The sequence below is a fragment of the Alexandromys fortis genome, unplaced genomic scaffold (assembly GCF_014885135.2).
Source record: "Alexandromys fortis isolate MF-2015 unplaced genomic scaffold, M_Fortis_MF-2015_v1.1 scaffold_14, whole genome shotgun sequence".
NCBI classification, from domain to species: Eukaryota; Metazoa; Chordata; class Mammalia; order Rodentia; family Cricetidae; genus Alexandromys; species Alexandromys fortis.
In genome coordinates this window covers 12,657,722-12,683,432 of record NW_026067910.1, presented here as the reverse complement: position 1 = coordinate 12,683,432, position 25,711 = coordinate 12,657,722, and the positions used below count along the sequence as shown (strand labels likewise).

The window sequence follows — 25,711 nt, the reverse complement described above, 5'->3', positions numbered from 1 at the left end:
TATCAGCCTGGGCCAGCTACTGTCTGCTCTTCCGTGCTGCAGTTAAGAATAATGAATTACCAGGGGCAAGTCTTTTCCTTTTGTCCCCACAACCTCAAGCTGTTCCTACACAGTTGTCTTCTGCTGAAGTAGACATCCATATTCTCACATCATCAACAACAGCTTATGTTATCAAGGGGGCAATCAGTAGTTTTTAAATTATTTCATTTAAAATAAGAGAGGAGCGAGGGAGATAGCTCACTTGGTAAAGTGTTGCTTCATAAGCACGGGAACTGAGTTGGATCCCTGCTTGCTTGTTATCTCAATGTGGGTGAAACAGAGACTGATGGGTTTCTGGAACTCACTGACCAGCCAGCTAGCCTAGTCTAGTCTAATTGGTGAGCCCCAGGTCCAAGTGAGTGACTCTGTCTCATTAAAGAAAATGGATAGTTCCTGAGAACTGATACCTTACATTGAAATTTGACTGCCACGCATGTGTCCATACATGTGCACACATACCCCTTCCACACAGGCACATGCAGGCATACAAATATTTTTATAAAATGGAAAATCCCTACCTGTAGATTAATCAAGTGATTTAAAAAAAACATTATTTCATTATATGGGTGTGGGTGTTTTGTCTGTCTGTATGCCTGTCTGTACACCAATTTTGTGTCTGGTGCATGTGAAGGCCAGAGGAGGGGCAATGAATCTCTTGGAATTGTAGTTCCAATGGTTGTGAGCTGCCAGTGAGTGATGGGGGTCACCATCGGGTCCTCTTAACAACTGAGCCATTCATTTGGACCCAAACCAAATGATTTTAATCTTGTGTCTTTTAGATGTAAAATCACAAAGCAAAGAGAAAAATGCTCTTTAGGGGACAGTAAGCCTGCAGCAGGCAGTCTGAAGTGGGAGTCCAATGTTGGAAGAATGGAAGTGGGTGCTACCCATAGCTGAGTTATATTGGTGTTGGAGTCTGGCAGTTCTCTCTTATGGCTGACCACTTACTGAACCGCAAACAATATTGGTAGCATCATCAAGCAAGTCTACGAGGGTTTCCCTGGTAGTGACATAACCAAACCCATCGCGAGAGGTAACAGGAACTTTCAGAGAACTTCATTGTTTTTCCATTTATTTTTAAAATGCAAATTACACTAGTAAGTCAAAAAAATCACTCTGTTAAAAATACATTCAGAATTAACAAATGCAGGAGAGGAAAAAAAAGAGAGATCAGGATTATTAACTCTTGCTTTCAGAATATTAGGTTTATAACAAAAGCTCAGCCTAGAAAAATAGCATTCTTCACCAGATTTTGAGGAGGATACAGCTGTACAACTTTGATGTTTCCCAGATAGAATCAACCACACGACTGTGCTTGCTGCTCCTAAAAAGGCCCGCCCTCTGACTACTCTTTAGCAGTCAACAACTGTTTCTGAAATATTTGGTGGTGATGATAGATATAGTGACTTGGTGGTGAGTCGGCTGCAACTTAAAAAGAAACGTGACGGCTTATTTTATTTCCTCCCTACACACACGCTACAAGGTGGACTCCCATCGCAGTAGCAAGACAGTGAAACCTCACTTCAGTAGTGACATTAGATAACTTCTGTCATGTATAGCATTTGTATTTTCAGAATAAAAGGGACAGTACATTGGTGAATATTTTTCTTCAAACATTAAACATGCATCTTACTATAAAAACACCATATGAGGTTTCACCGATGTGTTTGCAACTGTTCAATTTATGCCTGTAGGTATGGACCACCATAAACAAGCCATTGGGAAAACTCAAGTGTGAGGGTGGAAATCTTTTTGCGCATGTGGTGATGTATGTTCCGATATTTACTTTCGGTTCCTTCATCGCTTTTAAATGGATATGTGGTCATGTTTCACAAAACATCTATGCAAAGACAGCAACTGACCTGTCTTATGGAGATCTGAATGAGTTAAGCTGCAAAAAGGGTTAACCCCATAAGCAAAATTGTAAGTGCCAAAAGAAAAAAGTTACTCCATGACAATGTTTAACTTCTCGGTCTGAATTTCACTGCACGTCAAGATGATGTGCTAAAGAAAACTCAGTTTTTGTGTCTCAAGTGGACCCAAGAAAACATGACTCATCTGTGTTACTGATAAGCTTGAGCTAATTATGTTTCCCACTAATGAGAACCAAACGGTGCTTGAAAATATAGAACTAAATTTCCTAGGAGTTCAGAATATGCCATAAACACATTGACCTACTATTGTCTCCAAAGGCATTTCATTGCCAACTACGTCAACAGCACAGGTTTTTTTTTTTCTGCCACAATAATACAGGAGGATTGAAATACACTCTAACACACAACAGATCCCCCAAATACCACAAAGAGATCTCAAAGATTTCACTAAGTTAGCTATTGCTCCCCCCACCCGCCCCAAAAATAATCTCGTACGCCGAAGATAGAAAAGAAAGTTCACCTACATTGGGTCTTGGATTTGAGTTAGATATAAAAGAGTAAACATAGCTAATACATTGTCAGTTGGCCTCTGTCATAGAAATCCACAGCTGTTTCCTGTGTTAGGAAAAGCCATTTGTAGATACTCAGGGAAGCACCTAGCGTGCAAGAGATACAACCAAGCAGTCAAGCCATCTCTGCTTTCGGTAGATTAACGAGTTTAGTAGATTCACACATTTTACTTTGTTTCACCCCGACTACATCAGAAGACCATGTTTCAGAGACCTGAAGATGACAGCTGCTGTTGCTGTTGGTCCTTGTCTCTTTGTGGCCACCGAAGAGGCTCAGTGGTAAAGCATCATTTCCCTACACAGACACATTGGGGCTGCTGAGAGTTTCCATCTTCTTCCTTGACGCGAGACAGAGTCAAATTGTTCGGAATTAATAGCAGTGTGTGAGCCTAAAGGAAGTGACTGGGGGACTGAGAGTCTCGGGCACACAACTCAGGTGGGTTAAGGCAAGTAAGTACGGTATAGCCTTTAGGGCAAACATCCTGCCATTTCACATTTGGTACAAGGTCATCACAGCATGTTCTGTCTGTCTGTTTTTTTTTATTATTTATTATTTTTATTTTTTTTTTGCAATTATGTTGCCTAAGTAGCTGTGGTGCTACCAACGTGTATGGTATGGAGTGCAGAAAAGGGTTCCAAACATGTGTGCCTGGGTTAACTCGGCACCTCCCAGAGTCAACAGGCTGTGCTGCAGAGGAGTAAGGAACAGCCTGCAGGGGGCACCAACGCCTCTCCTTTCCCACCTTCAAAAAAGGCCTGGGAGAAGGGAGCCTGCTTTAAGGAAATCCAGGATAGGCGTGGCCTGCATATTTATCAGCTTCAGTCAGAGGTCCAGTGGAGTTGATGTGTGCATGATCGTGATAGTGGTGAGTGCATGTGTGTGTGTTTTCACACATGTGTCTATGTAGAAACTTCCTGTTTGGTCTGGTGATAACGTGTATGTGTATTTAAATTCATTTGCTTCTTGCTCTTCATAAAAGGCAGGAGGCCACTGCACAAGTCATTTGAGAAGTCCATGGGCTGACAGACAGAAGTCATCTGTGTTATTTTGACCTAAGAGAGAGAAAAGAAGATTTTAGTCAAGAGAGAATGCTGGCTGCTTTTTACTTCCCACTCTCACTTCTCCAAACACAAGAGCAAACAGAAAAGATAGGGGACATAAGGAAGTAGAAGCTCAGATTGGGACTTAAACATTTTTTTTCTCCCTTTTATTCCTCCAGTGTCACCAATAGAGGTCACATATGACCATTCCAGGAACACATGAAATGAGTATGTACTGCCATCGGCTGCACAGTGTTTTTGCATGCTGTCTAGTACATTACAGGATATTTGTAGGAGGAAGGGGACACCATCATGTTCATAGGTGCCATGGCACATAAGTCAGTTGGGATAAAAAAATTACTTTATTAGAAAGTTAATGAGATGACATGGAAATTTCTGATGGTTATCAATTTATTTTGTATATATATGTGAAAAACTGTAGGCTGAAAGAGAGAGAACCTTTCTTCTATATGGTCGTATATCTGAAGAATTACAAACTAAGAACACACACCCAAAGGAACTATCAATTTAAGAGGACAGTTTATTTTCCATTGGCTGTGGCTGTGAGTTCCTGCTGTCAGTGACTTCATGGCTTTGTCCAGGAGCGAGGCCACAGATTTGGTGGATGTAATAGAAATCCCATAGCTAGAACTGTACATTGCTTTTTAGCATTTGCTTTCTTTCAAAAGAACAGTTGTTATTTCAATATTGGCAACATAATATGGCTAGGACGCTTGAGCTGGCCCATGATGTTAAATTCCTCTTACTTTACAAGACATATTTATGGCGAGCTGACAGACAAAGGTATACGCCAATGACAAAGACAGAGTTGGTGCTCAGGGCTCTGCCTCTCAGCGGGGATGAGGTTTACAGGTGAATCAAGTTTGATTTTTCACGGGACCCCACTGGGCAGTGGCTTTCAGAAGACAGATTTTTGAGGGTTGCATAGCTATAAAGCTCCGCATCCAACACTATAGAGTGTGAAATCAGAAGGAGATGAGGGAGATGGGAAAGGGGGCAGGGCACTTGTGTGGGAACGTGACAGCCACCTTGGCTGTGTGAACCAGTGAAATAAAACCAGGGAAGGCAATGCCAGGCTGGACTTGCCGTCCATTTAAGGAATTGAAGAGTCATCAAACAAGGGTCAGGAAAAGTACATGTGTGCCACTAACAAGCTGGGGGAATTTTGTTTTCCTGTCCCTTGATTCTGCTTTTTGGTTTATAGGATAAAATTACAGAATTTTGTGATCTGATACTTTCTAAGAGATGCTTTATAGAAGAGGCGAAGGCAGAATTTTGACTAGTAATTTTTCATGCATCTCAAGTATTCCTAATATCCTGGACACGCGTCCTATTAAATGTTTAGAAATTCATTAGTAACGAGACTTAAAAGCTGTCACATAATTGTGCCATTCTCAGGCACTGATGGGGGAGAATGCTATCTGGCTATGTTTATTTGGAAGGTAAAGCTTTCTATTTAAGAAAATTAGGGAAAGTTGTGCTGTTAGGGAATTTAATTCTTTACAAAGATAACCTTTTTAAAATTCTTGTTTAAAGATTAACGTTAGAATTAGAAATGCTTGATTGGAAACAATATGCTGGATGACAATATACTTGTTCAAGAAAAAATGTGGAGAGCGGAAAAACACATGTCATCCTTGGAGAACACAAATGTTTCAGTTTTGTTGGAAGAAAGTAGCTCAGGGAAGCTCCCACAGCATTTAGGCTCCTAACAAATTAAAAGCTTCAGTAGTTGCTATCTCAGTATTATGTGTTCCTAGCACCATTTACCATCCACTTGCTTATAGCGGTGACACAAAAGTTATTAAGAAAATGTTTCAATAAAACATTGTGCCCAGATCAGCATACTCTTGCAAGACGTACTTTAGGAATATTAATTTAGCAGCCATGTATAGGATGGGGCAAAAGTTCCAAAGTTATGAATCTGGAAAACTCAGTGGTTGATCATGGATACTTGAAACAGGCAGCAGTTTTGGATGTAAAAGAAGGATGTGTGATCTACTGTTTGTAGAGGGAATGATTTGAAATGGGATGTGGTATTACTTGACTTCTGGATAGGTACAATCGGTTTTTGTGAGTGGCGCTGTTCAAACATTTGCAGAAGACTACAAGGGACACATAGAAGAAGGCAGGCACAATGCATACACCATTCTCTTTTAGAAGAGGAACTTATGAGAAGTGTCTAAAGACCGATCTGCTTGGAGTAGACGTACCCCCAAACTCCATTCATTATCCTACATGCTGAAGGCATTGAAAGGTAAATGACTTGATGGTGGAGGACAAGGACAACAAACACATATCTTCAAAGAGAAGTCACATTTTAAAATGAATTGGAAGCTTACTTTCTATTTTGATCTTCTCTTGCAATTCAGCATACCACTTGATGCTGAGATATAGAATTTGCTATCAGTTGTTATCCAAGGGAATTTGCCTAAACACAGATATAAAAATCAGGCTCTGATTGTTGGTCTGTGCTCTTGAGTGCTACAGTTAAGGGTTTGATCAGTTCCAGTTCTCACGTTCCAGGTTCATTTTGACTTTCACATTGGTAAGGTATGGCTCAGAGTTTGAAATTTTGGAATATGTGTCCATCACTAGGGTGAACTAGCATTTATCATTTAAACAAACACTCAAAACTCATATGGAGGGCTGATAACAAGGATATGAACACAGCGAGCATCATTTGGGACTGTATCGGGGAAGCCAGAGACTAAGTTTTATATAGTTACATATAACTGCCTATACTGTTAGAATATTTTCAAAATACACACATTTCTGGTAATTTAAAGAATTATTATATAATGGAGGCTTTTGAGCCATGTAGATGATACTTACACAAGACTAAAGAAAACTTTAAAGGCCTTTCAATGTCATTTTTTTTTCAAACACGAAGAAAATGTTTTAGAATCATTCTAGTAAAAACAATATTATTAGTAGAAAATCGAAATATACAACCAAGGGAAAGCTACATGCATTTTTTTTGTGCCATGGTACACTTACTTGACTATCTTTTCATACCCCAGAGAGATACTTTCCAAGCCGAGTACTTACATGTACATTGGTTGTAGTTGTAAGTGAGATGTCTTCTGAGGCCCTTGATAGCCATAAGAATCAAAGCCACCTATGAAGTCAACTGAAAAGGACAATTGCATCTGTTAGTTCACGTTTCAGAAGATATGGAAAATGAATGTTCAAAGTCCTTACAAATCAAAACAATCAAGAAAACTAAAGCTAATTAATAATGAAAGAGCAAAAAGTAGTTTCTTAAAGGTAGTGATTTTCTGTCTTCAAATATGAGATTCAATTATTGTTTTACAATATTCTCTATACTCTTCAGAAGAGATTTCATATATTTCTCAAGTAACAAAGACATAATTGGACTAATAAAACTTCTCTTGAACATTAAAGTATGATCTAATAAATAAATAAAAAAGATTTTATTTATTTATTGTGTATACAGTGTTTTGTCTGTCTGTATGTTTGCAGACCCGAAGAGGGTATCAGATCTCACTATAGATGGTTGTGAGCCACCATGTGGTTGCTGGGAATTGAACTCAGGACCTCAGGAAGAGCAATCAGTTCTCTTAACCTCTGAACCATCTCTCCAGCCCATGAACTATGATCTTTGGTTACTGTTGAGGACTTTGGGGAAACAAACTACAAATGTACATAAAAACAGTGTTAATCAATTCCATGTATCTGTCCACAGTTGCAACACTACTATTAATATTATGTATTCTGATGATTAAGTGCAGAGTACTGTGGTTGACTATCATGTAAATTGATGGCTATGCTTGCCATCCTATGGCATGGTTTATAATTTAAACAATAAGAAGTTAGATGTGGATCAAAGTCTAACAATTACTCAAATACATTGCATATTAAGTGAAAGACCCAATAAGATACAGTATTTTCCAAAATGTTGCAAGATCATTGCCTATTTCACATGTTCTTACACAGTAACATTGGCCCTCTTTCCATCCTGTGGTTTTGATCTCTGTCATTTTCTGCCAAACATGAATAGAGGTGTTGGGGCAGGTTTGCATCTTACAGCAAGGATGCTCTGTTATTTTAGAACTAGCTCATTCAGGGTCATTTCTTTTCTCTTTTTTCCTTTGAGAGGCTCTCTCTTTATACAAGCCAATCCACACAGAGAAGTTGATGAATACCCACATGTTTATCCCATTATCTGGCTGAGATCCTAGCCCATAGCTGCCATGCACTCCCAGATATGTGGAGAAAATGTCTCTACCTGATTACAGACCCCAAAGGTTAAATCAATTCACTCTTGAAGTATTTCTAGCTTGGCTGGTCCCTGACACCAAAGAACACAGATATTCCATCTCTACCTAATTCTTGTTTAAGTTATGAACCTTCAGGTTTTTTTTTTTTTTTTGATTTTTTTTTTTCGAGACAGGATTTCTCTGTGGTTTTAGAGCCTGTCCTGGAACTAGCTCTGTAGACCAGGCTGGTCTCGAACTCACAGAGATCCGCCTGCTTTTTTTTTTTTATTTTTGAGACAAGGTTTCTTTCTGTAACCTTGGCTGTCCTAGAACTCATTCTATAGACCAGAATGGCTTTGAACTCAGATATCTGCCTGCCTCTGCCTCCCAACTGCTGGGATTACAGTATAACTAACGCTTACTTTATATCACTAAGCTTTGGCAAAACAAACAAACAAACAACAACAACAACAAAACCGGGGAAGGTAGTAGAGTTCTGCAACAAAGCATTGCTCTGCCCCCTCTTTTTCAGATGCACATATTGAGGCTGTGTCATGAGACAGAAGGCAAAAGCTATGAGGTCTACAAAAGGGATTATAGGAAAGAGAAAGACGGAGATATAGAGACTAAATTAGGATTCACTCAGAGACCTTTGCTTTCCTAGTAGTTTATTCTATTGGCTTACATTTTCTTCCTTTGGTTCTCTTGTTAATACCCTAGAGTAGTTCAGATAGAAAGTTCAGCAAAGAGTGAGATAACATTGTTTATGAGGCATATGCAAGCTGAAATCTTCCTCTCACAAGGGATGCTATTCTTTAATGTGATAGTTGGCTCACAGAGAAACTTTGCAAAAGGTATAGGACTCCTATTCCTCTTTTTATCGTATTCACATCCACACTTTCTCCAAGTATTAATATTCCCCATCAGAGCTGTACATTAGTTACAGTGGATTAGCCTACATTGATACATCACTATCCTCAGAAGTTAATAGCTTCCTCTAGGATTCACTCTTGGTCTTGTACAGTATAGAGGTTTTGACAAAGACATATGGCATGAATCTACTAGTAAAGTATAAAAAAATAGCCCCATTGTGTAAAAAAAGTCCCTATGTTCTATATAATATCCTCCTTTCCAAGCTTCTGTGGCAACTGATCTTTTTGTGTCTCAATAATTTTACTGTTTTACAAGATATCATAGAATTGGAAGAATATATCATTTAACACTTTCTTTTGAATTTTGTGTGTGTGTGTGTGTGTGTGTGTGTGTGTGTGTGCATCTGTATGCCACTGTGCACATATTGAGGTCAGAGGACAGCTTTGTGAAGTCAGTTCTCTCCCTCCATTTTTTGTGGTCTCCCGGGATTGCACCCCTTTCCCCAGGCTAGTGTGGCAGTGTTTTACCCACTGTGTTCTCCTAGCCCTCCTCATATAATCCTTTCCATTGACTTCATCCACGTCAAGTCTCTTTAATGTACTTTTCAGTTGTATGTGTAAGCTTATTTACATTTGTGCAGGTGCACATGCGCACATGTGTGTAAATGGACTTGGAGTTTTCCTTGGTTCATTTTCCACCTTGATTTTTGAGACAGGGTCTCTCAGTTTTGCCTGAAACTTACTGATTCAGTTGAGCTGACCAGGCTCGAACCCTAGGAATCTTTCTGCCACTTCTCCCCATGCACAGAGACAGGAGTGTATGCTACCACATCTATTTGCCTTTTCCCCCTGGCTTTTTACAGGTGTGCTGGGGAGCAGACTCAAGGTTTTATGTTTGTTAACCAGTTACTTAACTGACTGGGCTATGTCCCCAGATCCTGTTCTATTGTTGTGTTGTGGGTGGTGTGTGTGTGTGTGTGTGTGTGTGTGTGTGTGTGTGTGTTATAACATGGCAGTAGATTTCATTTAGGACTGGGAAACCCTCTCCCTCCAGTTTGAAGCATATTCTCTTCTTCTCATGAAGAGTGGGATATGATGTAATGAAACAAAGAGCGCTCTGTTAGAAGGTCAGGAGCTCCAATGTTAGTCTCCAAATGACACATTCTAAATTTGAGACAACTTTCAAAGCAAATTAAGCATTTTATAGAAGAGCAATAAAAACAGAGTGGAGTGCTTTCATTTTCTAACTTGCCTATCTCTCTATATTATCTAATATAGACAATACCAGGATGAGTAATAGTTGACAGCCAAATTTAGAGTTTGAAGAGAGCAGGGATAAAAGATTGAATCCAACTTAAAAAACTGATTTACTTGTGGACTAGTTTAACTTTAAAGGGGTCAGAGGAACAAAGACTTCGCTGTGAGATTGCGCCTCTTAGGAACATCAGAGCATGGTACATAAAGTCTCACCAACATGGGTACCTAAATAGAAGCCGAACAAAGACAACACCAATAGACATCTAACATGGAAAGGCCAAAGATCACAAGGCCATAGCCCTAGACAAAGAACTTACAAGCAACTGAGAATACTGAGACCAGGAGTAATAGTCTTCCCCAGGGAAGAGCACACTAATGGCTATCCAGTACCAAATGTCAGGCGTTTGTATTGGACGAAAAAATGTATACATTGTACACACATACACAATGTATATAATGTTATACATTGTAATATTATACAAACTGATAAGGTTGTATTTATGTGCTTAGGAATCTATCTATCTATCTATCTATCTATCTATCTATCTATCTATCTATCTATCTACCTATCATCTATTTATCTATACCAGTAATAATTGTTAAAAGTATGCCATAAATTTGAAAAAGAGTAGGGTGTTGGGTAGATAAGAGTACTTGGAGAGAGCAAAGTGGGAGAAATGATGTAATTATATTATAACCTCAAAATAAAAGCAATGAAATATAAATTAGACTAAAGTAGAAAAATATGTGTTAATGGCACAGTGGTCTATTTTAAATTTTTTTAATATAATTGTTTAAGTGACCAAGGTAGTGCCATCTTGTCCTGATCTTAACCTGGTCCATTTTGTGTCTTCTCATGTGATTTCCAGCCCTTTACTCCCTGAACAGTCTCACTGACCTTGGCAACACACACATAGCCCAAATTCACAACCAAAAATATTCTCCAAACCAAAGTTACCTGATTCTCCTTACCTACACCTGACAATGAGGTCATTATGGATTTTGCCTTTATAAGTGCTGCACCCTGAGCATCAGGGCTAATAGTCTTTCTATGTGTTAACCTATTCTGAGTGGCTGACTCTAATTTGGCTTAAATGTTTTGTGGTTTGTAATTTTCTCACCTAGATTATAACAATTATACTGAACAAATAGCATATAGAGGCTGATGTATAATCTGAAACTTGCCTGAATGATGGAGATATGAAATATCTAACTTATCCTTTCCATGTAATTGTGACAGCAGATACATGCTTGGGTCATAATTTATTTCTGCATCATTTTAAATTTTTGCTTTTTAGAAAAACATTCAATGAGAAATCTCCTCAGTTCTTGAAAAAAAAGTAAAACAAATTCTTGACAATTTTGAACTGCCGAATAGTTGCTCAGACCTTCTCAGTTTTTTATCATTTATCTCTGTAATATTACTGTCAGGGGAGCAGTAATAGTTATCTTTAAAAATAGAGCCAGGGTTTTGCTTGAGGCAATAACCAGCTGAGGATGGCATTAGAAGGCAGGCAGGCTTTTGTTTTCTTCCTCCATCCACGAGAACCTGATGACTGTTCCTCATTCATTTCTATCTAGTAAATCCCTTTAAGGCTTCCGAAGGTGATCAAAGGGATCAAATTACATTTTGTATTAAAGCTAGAACCTTCAGCCTTTTGTTTTCCTTTTATATTATTCATTAAACAAAAAATTTTGATTTCTTTAGGTTACCTCCTAGTTGTAGATGCCTCTTCTATTATTCATTTCCAGTACCTTTACTCTGTCCCTGTTAGCAAACTCATTTTTATCTTCTTTCCAGCTTCAGTCTCATAAACTAGGAAGATTCTGCAGTCAACAGCAACTGACTTGGGAACTATTTTGCTTGTATTTACCAGTGAGTTATTAATGAAGTAACATTGTTTTCTGTAATATATACAAGGTGATGGGCAACGTCAGTCAAGGTTTAGGTCCTGTGTTTTGTGTCTGAAAACTACTTCAGGATACTAAATAAGCACCCAAGCAGCCCTTTCTTCTGAGAGTCCCTATTATCAGTGGTGTCTTGGATAATTCTGATTCTAGTGAGGGTTTTCAAAGCAATACAAGAAGCGTTTCTTATAGCAATTTGCCATATTGTTTGTGTTATTTTAATCCTTAGTACAAAAACGTGAAAGGTAGACAGAAGAAATACTGAAGTTAGAAGCAGAATTAGGGGTGTCATGACAGAAAGACGTTACTGGATGCAAGAGAAATTGACAAAGAGGTAGAAAATACAGAAAGGGAGGGGGAATCTGTTGACGAGTGCAACATTGCTGTGTTTCCTAGAACCAAAGCAAATATCACCAGGGAGTTAGTGGTTGGCTTCCTTGGTGAAATATCATATTTAAACCAAAAGGAATACAACCAATTTTCAGGTGCAGGATAAGGGAAACACAACTACAGTTGTAAAATAGAGCTTGAAGTGTCGGATTTCCATCCCCTCATTCAGCTTCACTTCGCTCATTGTAACGATCATCACCTCACATAGCATAAATCTCCTGGTTTCTTTGTGATTGTCTCCACCGTTGTAACGTTAGCTGTATGAGATTGACTGTCCTGTGCCTTTTACTACAGTAGCTTAAAAAACACACAATGGCATATGGCTTATAGAAGACATTCAATTCCTATTTACTGAATAGATTGTATATACTTTAGGCTACAAAGGAAAATTAGGCAATTGATCAGAACATGGAAGATGATAGCAAAATTTTGGTCATAGTTGACTGAGTGCTTTTTATCTTTTCTTCCATCAGGCCTTGAACAATAATAAAGAAAACATCTTTTAGATACAAACAAAATGGCTTTTTAGATTCCATCAGGAAGAGGCTACCCCTTCGCCCTCTCTGGCTGAGAGCCATGGGAGAAATAAGGATGTCGAGACGTGCTTCAGGGTTAGTGGGGCACAGGTGAGAGGATCGCTGCTATGGGCTGCTACCCTGTCTTTCATATACTGACAATCGCTGGGAAAAGCATTATTCTTACGGAACATTCAGAGGACATTAACGTGAGGTGTACAGCTGGACAGAAGGTGCCAAAATAAAATCTGAACTTGTTTAACCTTTAGCATGAGGTGGATTTGTGTTTGGTTCCTGAAAGAAAAATTTCCAATGGCTTTATTAAGGCAATAATTATGCAAAACTGTACACAATTACTACACAAAATTCAATGAATGTGAACGTTGGTACAACAACCATGCCTCTCCTACTGCAGCAGAGATACCAGCATTTCCATTGTCTCCAACGACCTTCTAGGAATTCGAGTATTATTTCAAGTTCTGTGGTGCTTTCCTGTGGCCTTAGTTTTCCTATCTGCAATGAGGGTGTGTCTGCATATACTGACCTCTTGTGAGGGGAATGTAGAGGGAGCTGCAATTATTTTAAATTAGAAAAGTGCCATATCAGTTTAATAACCATGATTTAATAAAATAAATAATAGCAGAATTTAAAAAATTATCCAGGAAAAGAAGAATGTTCTTTGAATAAAAACTCTTTGCTAAAATCTGTTTACTGTTGTGAGCGTCCCTTCCTTTTAAATTAAACCGTGAATACTTAGTGCAGGAAACTAAAACTACCTTTTAAAATAGATGGTGGCAGCAAGGTATTGTAACATAAAATTGTCCCTCCGGTATTAATGACAAGGCCACTAATCAACATATTCTCTTTTGCAGAAGGAGCAGGAGAGAACAAGGAAGGGAAGTCTAAAAGGGCAGTTTGCTGAAAGCGAAGCCTAAATGTTTAGGGAAACACATTGAAAGGCATTAAAGAATACGTGTGGGTCTCCTATGAAAACAGAGTGTCTATCCATTATCTCTGCAGGTATGAATTTCAAAGCTACTTACATCCAGGTGCACAAAAGGAATTTAGAACACAATTAACCACAGGCCAAAATGAAAAGAATGGGCCTTTCTCCTTTCTCCCATTCAGACCTCCTTGGCAGCAGCAATTCAGACTGATTCTATGAACTTGAGGTATTCTGTCTAGGCTAAAATCCCTGAAATTTGGGCTTTGAATCATGCTTGCCTTAAATTCTGATTACGAAAATACAGCCCATATAAGGACACGAGATCTTCTTGTTGTCTGAAAGGTCACTGAAGTAGTGTTATGCTGTGAGGAACTTCCAGCCAGCACAGGCCACATGCTGAGTGGAATTAAACTCATTAAACTCACTCAGAGCAGATGCTCTGCTTCCTTTGTTCATCAAGTGTATTTTCTTGTGGGCTTGGGATCTTATTTTTCATGTCCTTCCTAGTTGCACCAGAAGCAGATTTTTAAAATGCTAAGCCATTGTCGCCTGATAATAAATGAAAAGAAAAGCAAGAATAACCTTACTGTTATTATAAATAAAATGGGGATTTAGCTAGAAGTTGTTTGAATAGCGACTTGAAACTTTCATTTCTGAGTAACTATTAAAAATGAAATACAACTTTCAGATGTTTAACTACTTTTTCCTTTGTTGATTTCTGCTAATTCTCAGGAAGCGAAGTGCCATAGATAAAATTTTAAGCCAGGCGATGGTGGCACATGCCTTTAATCCCAGCACTCAGGAGGTAGAGACAGATGGATCCACATGAGCTCGAGACTGGACTGGCCTACAAAGTCAGTTTCAAGGCAGCCAGAACTGTCATACAGAGAAACCCTGTCTTGAAAAGACAAAAACAAAAAACAAACCAATTTTTAAAACTGTTGCATGATTTTCTGTTGAGAACAAAAGCTCAGAGTCAGTGTCTTCAGATGAACAGTGGTGCCGATTGAAATGACCCAAGGAAACGGGGGGGGGGCAAAGGGTGTGTAACTAATTACAATATGTACCGTTAAGCAAATCATGTTTCCTCTGAGGTTTAATTTCTTCTTTTGTAATATAACTAAATCTTTTTTTTTGAGAAATTCATATACAAGTATGAATTTAGATAATTTTCACCTCTCCTCCCTGACCAACTCCTTCCATGGACACCCCCTCAAATTTCTGGTATCTTTTTTAAAAATTATTATTGCTACACACACATACACAGGCAAACATGCATGCACACACATGCACACATTGCTGAAACTTCATGGATGCAGATTTCCTGTTTTATGCAGTAGCCACTATCTTGTAGCAGACATCCTGTGTCTCTGCCTTTCACAGTCCTGTCCCTCTTCTGGAATGTTCTATGAAGTGTGGGTGTCGTGTTGTAAATGTATCAGTTGGGGTTGGTTACACTATAGTTGTTCTCTGCATTTTAACTAGTTACGGCTTTCTGTAATTGTTCACATGTGCTGCAAAAAGTAGTTTCTTTGATGAAGGGTGAGAGGTACACATATCTGGGGTTATAAAGATAAATATTTAGAGTGGAGTTAGGGATTACACTGATTTAGGAAAGTGGCATTTCTCAAGATGTTCCCCTAGGATCCATGACCTCACCATGCTAGGTTTACAGTATGAAGCATGACTTCCCTCCTACTAAATAAACTTTAAGTCTACATACATGGTTATCGGCTCCCCCCAAGACATAAGTACCGCTATTGACATCTTTGGGGATATCTAAAGAATTTTAGCTTTAAAAGATCGAGAGTATCAGATGTCTTATTTGTATAAAACATCAAAAACACACAATGGATAGATGCTGGATCCCATCTTTATCTTTTAAAGCAAAATATTTTGTAGAAGGAGAATGACTGGGATTATCCTTTAAATTCATATTTAGACTGTTTCCCGACAGACTTAGAATGTTTCAGGCCAGGTGAAAGGATGGGGAAAGAGATAAACTCGGTTGTTGAATTTACTGGAGTTTTATAAGGAAAGATATAAACATGGACATCATCAGAATAATTTGTGTGTGTGGGGAGGCAGGTTTATGGAGAGTCTGGTCTTATAATAAGTAAAAGAATAGCTTGTGTGACAGACTGCAGGAAGATTTATCAAAGGGCAGCTGCTTAGGATAGTTTTTATATTTTGAAGATTTTTAAAAATCGCCTTGTCTGTTATCAGCAAGGACTAAGGGAGTCTGGGACCATCCTAATTTACTAATGGCAAGTGGGCAAGAACATAGATAGTGAGAGCCAAGCATCTTGGATTGGGCAGGAGGTCAATTGGTGCAGGATGGAGTACTCTGCCAAGAAAAGCTTACCAGCTTCTTTCTGATTTGGGCAGGCCTTCAAGGCTACAACAGGATATTTGCCAGAGTTGTTGAGGGTCTGGGGAAGAGGACCAAAGAGTCAAGTTGTGTTTGGATATCTGGGTTAGGGAGCCTGTAAAGATTAGAAGCAGGCCTTGTGGAGAGTGTGACACTCCACTGTCAGAAGGGTGAAGCCCTGCTGAGCAGCAGCTAGCGACCAGCCAGGCATGCTGAGTGTACCTTTGCAGGCAGGGTTAGTCTCTCCTCTGTGATGGGCGAGCACCCACGATTAGAAATGGCGAAAGTGCACTGTTGCTTACTCAGGCACGGATACTGCAAACCCAAGCGTGAAAAAAACGTAGGTCACGCTGGGCATTCAGTGCCAGTGTGCTTGTAAGAGCAACACTGCCTTTGTTCTCCCTGGAGGCAGAGGAAGATAAGGAAGGGGTAAAGACAAAGGGACAACAGAGCAAAGCTCCAAAGCATGAGGGAGGAAAAGTTTCCTTCAGGGCAGAAGAAGGAGAATGAGGAGAAAGAGAAGGTATACCAGGCAAAGAATCCCAGAATGGTCTCAGGGATGCTTTCTCTTATTGTAATGAAGGTGCTCCAAGAGCAGCCTGTCAAATGAAAAGAACGGAGAAGTGAGGAAAAAGGGAGGATTGATCAGGCACCTGGATAAGAGCCAAGAAAGGGAAGAAACTGAAGTGTCAGAAAAGGATGAATCTGGTTATTTTTGCTCCCTTCCATAAATGTGGAGAAGCACACAGACTATCATGACATGGCCAAGTCAGTTTCATCTTCCTTTGCCTGGGCTTGGTTGCCATTTGGATTAACTGGATCCACAGTCTTTGTTTTGTTCACCCTTGTTAGAATTGCTTTCAATTATATATGACATGCCTTTTAGAAAGAAATGGAAGGGAGCCGTTATTGCAAGTTACAGATGAGCTAGCTAGACATGACTTGGCATATCTTCTCAGCTGACATCCACGATATATTTAGAATGCACAATACTAATTAGAATGGTGGGCACATTAATGTATGTCTATTCAGAGAAATAAAATGTAAATATGTATGCTATAATTACTCATTAGAGAAACATTCCTCGCTTTGTGCTTTGTAATGTTTATATCATATTAATATCATAATACACACATAACATGTAATCATATTATCTTGCAAGGAATAGAAAGGAAAATCACAAAACTTCTAAGCCTAAAAATCATCTTGTTAGGGCAGTAGCAGTTCCAGCAAAGAGGTTAGCCAGTGGTTACCCAACATTCTTATTGATATGTAGGCACATTGAAAGTAATTTAGCTAATTCAGGCTAATATAAAACATAAAATTATCCACGTATGGATCATGGTAGTCATTTGGCCAAGATGGACCTAAACTTAGTTAAAGCAGTTGCCTGGTTAAAAACAAAACAGGACATGTTTATTTTTACTCAATTGTATATGTCCCTGTGATTTATCCTCAATTTCATTTGGAGTATCATTTCCCTGGGGAATAATGCCCCTGACTTCAAAATCACTTAAGATTCTGTGGACTGTATTCCATGGTACCCCAGCTTTCCTTGCCTGAGTTCTCCTCATGCTTTATTATTAGTCTCTTTCCCCCTGGGAATTGTGTGTTGGACTGTAGACATCACGAAAGTAAAGTTGGTATCAGTTTGTTTCTTGCTTCACCCCTGGCAAAGTGCACCGACTGACTGCTCCATAAATAGTAGCTGAAAGAAGTTCTCTAGGGTAGCAGAGTGAAGTGAAGTGAAAAGTGTACTTAAGACCCCAGATTCCAGCCAGCTCTGGTCCCACTTCTGTTTCCCTTGCTTATTCTACTTCTAGCAAGACAACTTCAGCGCCCCTTTCTGCTACTGTAAAATGAGAGAATTAAAATATGTGATTGCTAATATTGTTCATAGTTCTGTGATTCTTTCTAATTCCATATTTCGGGGATTAGTTTGCACACCAATGGGAGTGATGCAAACATTAAAGGAGCAAATCCATAGCTTAGTTATTTTTAGCTGAATGTTGTGATTATGTGCTGATGTTATTAAGCAAATTTATTGGACGATGAGCTCATCTGCATCTCTCTCCCCCCTCATAATCCACATGCATAGATATAAGCAAACATGGGTTGAAAGTACTAGAAAAAAAGATAATGCCTGTGCTGAACCTATGAAGATGATGTTTTTTTTTTTTCCAAAATACAATGCAACAACTATTTATATGGCATTTGCACCGTGTTAGGTATCATAATGATGATTCAAAATACACTGGAGTCATGTCTAGGTCATTTGTAAGCACCACACCATATTACATAAGAGATTTCCGCATTTAAAAATCCATGGAGGATCCTGGAAACGCTCATGGACATAGAAAGATGATTGCTTACAACATCTGGAACTTGAGGCCCGACAGCTCAGTGGGAAAACAGTGATGAACAACACAGGACCCGGGAGAGAAGAATGGAATTGGCAGGTTTGGAGCCCACTGAAGTACGGCTCCTGTTCATTTTATCTCAGCGATGTTGGATGTGCACCTGTGCCATTCCTTAGCAGCCCCACTCTTGGGAATTGGTTCAGCATCAGCTTCATTAGTTACAAAGGCAGCAAGCCATATCCAGTTTTCTTTTTGTGTCAGGATTGTGTTGTTCATGTATACACTAGGCTCCTTTATTGGAAACATTCATAATTAATCATATAAACAAACAAACAAACAAATGCAAATTTCACACTGTCTGCCCCGACCAACCTTTTTGGTTTGGATATTGGGTCACTGCCTATTTTATATATACATGAAATGAATTGAAATTCCAACTATGGACCTAACCTAATTTCCAATTGATAATAGACATGGATTCCCAGAAGTGCTCTAAACCTCTTGATAGTAACATCCTAATTTCCTTTCCTGGTAAATGTTTTAAATAAGATTTTTGCGCCAAAGGAAATTAACCTTTAGATTAATCGTAATTATAAAATGCCATCACTGATTTTTGTCTTCAGTCTAATTACTTTCTATTATTTAAACAAACCGTACCTCCTGTGAGCTTCAGGTTTGTTTCTCTTTCACCCCTTACCACACAATACCAACCTGCAGTAGCGGAGGCCACCTAGAGCATTCTCTGCTACAGAGACCTTCTTTAAACGCCACTGGGGGCCCAGGGCTTACCTCCGAGCTCACTCAGTGACAAAATGCTCTTGTAAGGTCTACATGCAAGGCATCTCTGCTCTATTGCTCTTGTTTCATGTATCTGTTAGTGGGTCCTCAGAGATCTGGTCTATCTCAACCCTTCTGTCAAGAAGGAGATGGCTAAGACTGTCCTCCTGCCTCTCCTCCTCATCACTTCCATATGCTCTGGCATTCTTTTCTGTTGAGGCCGATTAAAACAATTGCCTTGATCTTTGCCTCTTTAAGTTCCTGGCTCCAGGAATATTTTCTGCAGGTACTACTTCCTTTGTATGCCTAGGATAAACATCTTCTCTACTTTTCTGAATGCTGTTTCCTCTATATTGATTCTTTAGAAGCCCAGGCCTCAACCAAAAATGAATCATTTCTTCCCCCTCATTGTTATGACTTGGAAAGATTAGATTTACATAAAGATTAATATACCATGTCTGTGTGCATGAGAAGCTGTCTAGTATAACAGAGTAGATAATATTAATTACTAGAGAAATATTAATATTAATTAATGGAGAAATATTAATAGAGATAATATTAATTAGTAGAGAAAAGGGAGTGAACAAGGAATGATTGTTGAAGAATCAGCTTCCACTTTTTTTTATTTGAAAATCCAAATTGAGAAACAGGGTTGGTGCGTTTCTCTTCAGTGACCACATGAGGGAGCAATGCAAGAGCCAGAGATGAGACCCGCGCTAGCTAGGCTGTGTAGAGTCCCGCATTACTGCTGGAGACCACGGGGCCGCTGAACTCTCAGGGGCACAGCGAGTTCATTTGTCTCCCATGCTGATCAAGTGCTCAATCTTTTATTTTTACGTATGGCAAAAATCAGTCCTCCTCCCTTTTCCATTTGTTCCGAAAGTGGCAAAAAGATGCTTTATTACCCCTGCGCACCAAGTACTTAGAATCAACTGAAGTCTTAGGAGAGGTGGTATCTTTGTGCCACAGAAATGACTGTGGAAAGTCAAATGGTTAACCCTTTATTTCTCAAAAGCATACCGAGTCTTCCTCCAAGGGGGGGGGGGATAAGCTCCGTGCTAGAACACAGAGGGGCATGAGAGATGTCTGGGTGCCGACCGCACCCCAACACCTTTTTATCCTGAGAGTCAGCTTCAGCGCTCCGGATTAGGGAAGCTCAGCGAGTCAATCTTTAGAAGTTTATAAGATTTGGGTGTTGGAGTAGAGCAATAGGTAGCACCTGTCTTATCATTTCAAAGCTTGAAGAAATCTTCCGTGGAAAGAAATCTCAGCAGAATGAAAGGACAATGCGAGGCGACAGCGCGTTGGGAGGGCGGGAAGATGGTATCTCTGTGACTCCAGCAGGGCTCCCCAGAACACCTACAGGTTAAATCTGGATCTCTAGCCTTTCCTAATAGGTGATGATGCTCAGAGAAGAGGGAAAATGGTGAGTTTTGGGCTCATTGGAAATTGGTAGGTATAGAAAAGGAAATTTCGCCTGGTAATCTCTAAGCTCCTAAGATTGCAATTGTTATAAAGAGACGGCCAAATGATAATTACTGAGCAATGTGTCTGTGGGATTGACTGAGCGTGACTCTCCGTGAAGAAGAAAAGACTTCTCTCCCCCCTTCACAACCTCACCTGTCAATCAGGCACACAACACACTGTCCTTTGTTCTGAACAGCTTGTTGCCACTTCTGAGGTTATGTTTGAGGAATGATTTAAGAGAACAAGAAAAGGCAGGTTACCAAACAGAGTGTGTAGTTTGATCTGAACAACCACATCTGAAGCGTGGCCGATGACCGACCGTGAGAAGAGAAGGAAGGAAGCGTGGGAAGGAGAAACCACAGAGGGGAGGACAGTGGAAAAGCAAGGGCAGAATGAAGCCCAGTAAGCATACCGCGTGCCAAAATGTTATCTGAAGACCAGGACTCAGTTGTGGGCATTTTGATAGTCTCTCCTCTTACTGTTTTGTTTATCTGTATTTTTTATGCTTTCTGTAGTAAACCTCTATTCACTTATGAGCAAGATGAAGCATGATGTTTTAAGGGCAGAATATATCTCCATGTACATCCTCTGCATAGTAAGTGACTGTGCTCCAGGAGTTCCATCCAAGGCTGATGGTCCTGGATCCTGGATATCCGGAGATGTGCTCAAAACCTACAGAATGGAGTTTGACAAATAGTGTAGGCCAGCAGGCTTTAGAAGAAAAAAAATCAAACAAAAATAATAGAAAATTATTACCCTGAAAGCAGTGGATAATTTTCTGTGGTTTTCTTTTTAAAAGACAGATTCTATAAATCGATTGTGACTTTTGTCCCTAGGCTACTTGACTTCAGAGAATTCAGGACAGGTTTTTATTCATTTGTGTTTAGTTGGTGGGCATGTGTATGTGTCTAACTCCAAATTTAAATAGCTGGAATTCATTTTCCAATATTGCTTCCAGAATAAGTCCCTTAGGTTATTATCTTTAAATGACATTCCACATCTTTGTCCCAGGTGATTTCAATATTGAATAACATTTGGAAATACATTGCATCTCTATTAGATAAGGTGGTTGCTACAGTCATCCCTCAGTAACCCTGGGGATTTCAGGCCCTTCTTATGGATACCAAAATTCACAAGTGCTCAGGAACCCTAGAAAAATGACATATATATATATATATATATATATGTATATATATATATATATATATCTCCAGCACAGCACGCAGTGCACATGGAATCATTTCTAGATCACTCATAATATCCAATTCTGTTCTAATGCTCTGTGCAATGAAAGTTGCTGTATTATATTATTTGGGAACTTTTGATGAGGACAAAAAGTCTGGACATATTTGGTACAAATGCACTTTTCCCTTACTGCCCAAATATTTTCTACCTGCCGTTGGTTGAATCCTCAAATAAAGGAACCTGAAGATATGAAAAATTATTTTACTTTGTAAAAGGTACTTAAACATGGATGCATTTGCAAGAGACCAACATTTAGTTGTGCTTTGTTCTAGTTAAAATACTTTGAATAAACAAACATAATGAAAATCGAGAAATATGCTGAAGATCTTTTTTCTCCTCATGGATCCAGTGATACGTTCTGTAAGTATCTTTTAATAGCAGGTGACACATAAAGATACATTCTTATCTCTTTCGCCAAAGTGGTACAGCTCACCGCTGTGCAGCAGAGGGGAGGTCTAAGGAAGCTAGAGAAAAGAGCCGTGTATAAGATAAAAGTCACAAAGACCAGGAATCTCTGATGCTTTCATTTCTTTTACAGAAGTTTGTAAACAAGAACAAACACAGGGGAATGGAAGAGACTTGGGGCTATCAGGAAAACTCAGTGCGGCCAGAGACAGGAGAGCTCTGCCACAAAACACACAGTGAGGGTGCCCACTCTCCTGGAGGAAGCCTGTTCTCTTAAGGCAGAACAAACACATCTATGCATGGTGTGAGGGTCGCTGTGCTCAAATGCGTGCCTGGTATAAGGCAGAACTGTTGAGCTGGAGTTCAAGGTTTTAGTTTTTCTTGGTGCGGAACCTTTCTTCTAAAAGTAGATGGCAGTTAGAGGTGCTGTCTGGGTTTCCTGCCCGATCGTAGTGAACATACAGCCATGCTGAGCAGTGTTAGCACCCCAAAGCTCTAGTCTGAGGCTAGGTTTGCTCTGCCCCTGTAAATATACCCATACATCTACAAAACATACTGTGTGTTCATGTGCATGTTTGTGTACTATTGTCTGTGTGTGTGTGTGTGTGTGTGTGTTATAGCCTTATTTGTGTCTCCTCCCTTCAGTCTGTGAATAGAAAGTTTAAATTTCACTGTGAAGTTCTTGAGACAGGGCCTTTAAAGAGCGAATTAAAGTTAAAGACGGTCACTAGGACAAGGCTGCAGTCCAACTGGACTGAAATTTTTAAATAAGAAGAAAGGCATAGGGAAAAGACCTCATAAGGATTTTGAAAAGGTACCATCTATAAGGCAAAAAGAGTTCTTTGAACAAAGCGCATGCTGACACCTTGACCTTGGAAGTTCAGCATCCAGACCTGGGAGACAATGAGTTTCTGTTGTTAGATGCTGCCGATGCTGTGGCCTGTTATCATGGCAGCCCTACTGATTCATAGAAAGCAGAGCATCCTCATCGCGCTACCCGGTGCCATAGTCTAGTGTGGACAGCAGGTGGCAGTGGTGTGCTGCGACTTTGGGCAGGCGGTCCATTTGCCAGGCTGTGGCTCTGGTTTAGACTCCAGGGTCAAGCAGAGGGAAGCCCAGGTTCAGGGCTTTCCCACTGGAGAGAGAGATGTTGCATTAACGTGTCTGTCATTAGGCTAGCGATGTAGTTCAGTAGGTACAGCGCTCGCCTAGCATGCAAGGGACCCCGAGCTCAACTCATAGCAGCGCGTAAACATGGTATGGTGGCAAACTTGCAATCCAGCGCTTGGGAGGAGGAGTCAGGTAGAGGCTTAAAGTCAACCTTGGCTACATAGTGGGGGTGCAGCAAGCCTGGAATGTTAACCCTCAATCTCTCTCTTTCTCCCTCCCCCTACTCCTCTGTGGTGCAGTATACCATCCCCTATGTCTTATCATTTCATTCAGTATAGTTTGTGTCCTTGCTTCTGCCTGGTTCATGGTTCCCTGGAAGTCGATGCTTTTTCCCTCTGACTTTGGCTGGGTACATTCGTGTCTGGGAGCACCGATCACAGAGATGTACAACTTCAGCCTCCTGCCTACTTTATTCACCCAGAAGTCAAAAGCCTGTCTTCATTGGTACTGTGTGTTCTCACCAAGTTACAGAACCTATGCTGTACTCTTAGGGATGGAGACTTCACTAATTTGGTAAGCAGGTAGCTTCAAGAAGATATGATACTAGCCCCAGTGTTGCCCAGACATCAAAACTCTCTCAAATTCTTCAAAGTTTGCTTTCTGAGGACTCTTTTTGTTTTTTCATAAAAATTAAAGGTCAAAATAATCCTCTTGATAATTTTCCAAAGTTGGACTACTCTCAGGGACGTCAGTGTATAAACATGCATTCTGAGTCTTCAGTGTCAAATTTATTTGTTTTTGTCTTGTGAAGTGAGCATGAGCATTTTAGGAGTCTCTTTTGCAAAGTGTGATTCTGGAAGGATGCTGATTCCATGACCTCCTTGGGCCATACATTTACCAATCCACATATCTGTTATCTGCTGCAGTCTCTGAATAAGGTGACCGAGCATATGATGGGTGCTTACTGGATATCCTCGCTTACACCTCCAACAACCTGTCCACCCTCAGCATGTCGTGTCTCCTCTCCTCTCCTTAAGAGGCATTTCTACGTACTCATGCACGCATAGACATCTAGGAATCCATCAGACCCATCTTTTTCCCTTACCCCATATCCAGCCGCATATGGCCCCACTACTCAAAATGTTTTAGCATGGGCCATATCATAATATATCAATCACATCACATTATATCATGCCATTTCTTTGCACACCATGCCCAGACCATGACATATCAGATCATGTCGTATCATCAGGTATCTATAATATTAGATTGGGCCACATCACTTTGTATCTTAACGTGCCACGCCAATACAGTGCCTTATCAGACCACGTCAGAGCATTTCAGATCATGGCACACATATCATTGTCATAGCAATTGGTTTCCATTAGGGATTCAATTGTTGAGAGAGTTCTAAGGACTATTACAAATTATTGATTGTTGAGATTTGTAGTCCTCGATGAAACAGATTAGTTAGCAATACACAGTAACCGAACTGTAACGAAGGAAAATATCCAAGCTAACTGCGTTTAGAGTTCTCTTCTGTCTCTAATCTCCCATCTGTATTCTCTACGAGAATTGTTCTGAGAACAGATTTTTGAAATAGCCTTTCAATGAAAGGGGAAAAGCATGTTTTCAAAATGAGAGCTTCTCTGTTTCTTTCATATGCTGACTCTTTCGTGAAGAGTAGCTTAGCATGGCAGGTACCAAAGGCTTATTTCCTGCTCCGCTGGGGTTGGAAGGGGTATTGTCTCAGAGCAGGAAGGCTGGGCAGGAAGCACTCAGGAGGCTTTGAACTTGAAAGACACAGAGTGGGGCTTTAATACTTACAGCTGTCTTCTTCTTCAGTGATGCATTTCACGACGTAACAGGCGTAGATGAAGCCCGCCAGCTGAAACAAAAGGGACTCGCTTTAGACATCAGACAAAGGTCAGAGATTCGACCTCCCTGGAAAGCAACACAGGCAGTTGGCTTCCCATTTAGGCTTCCAACACGGTTCCTCACTGGATCTTGACTCTATTGTGGATGTTTGACTCCAGCTGTACCCACATGCCTAGATGGATATATTGTTTTATTTTTCTCTGACATTTACGTGTGTGATTTGCTAATTGCTAGGTAAACATGGAACAATGATTTCAGGTGCAAAGACAGGAAAAAAACCATGGTCATTCATGAATGGACCCAACACTTACATTTATAGCAGACTTTTCTTGAAGTCAGGACCTAGGTTTTTAAAACCAAATTCTTCTTGACTATAGAAATATACTGTAGGGCCAGGCAGTGGAGGTGTACGCCTTTAATCCCAGCACTCGGGAGGCCGAGAC

At 40.0% G+C, this 25,711-nt stretch overlaps 1 protein-coding gene across 1 annotated transcript in view; it reads right to left on the bottom strand.

Annotated features, from left to right (window-relative positions):
• Positions 1–6,591: 6,591 nt before the first annotated feature.
• Positions 6,592–25,711, bottom strand: part of Nkain2 (sodium/potassium transporting ATPase interacting 2) — a 1,001,586-nt gene continuing 982,466 nt past the window's right edge. The window contains exons 5-6 of the mRNA XM_050138196.1: positions 25,218–25,278; positions 6,592–6,677 (exon numbers count right to left, since the gene is read on the bottom strand). Coding sequence (XP_049994153.1) covers positions 6,592–6,677; positions 25,218–25,278 — 147 coding nt within the window. The remainder of the gene's footprint in view (positions 6,678–25,217; positions 25,279–25,711) is intronic.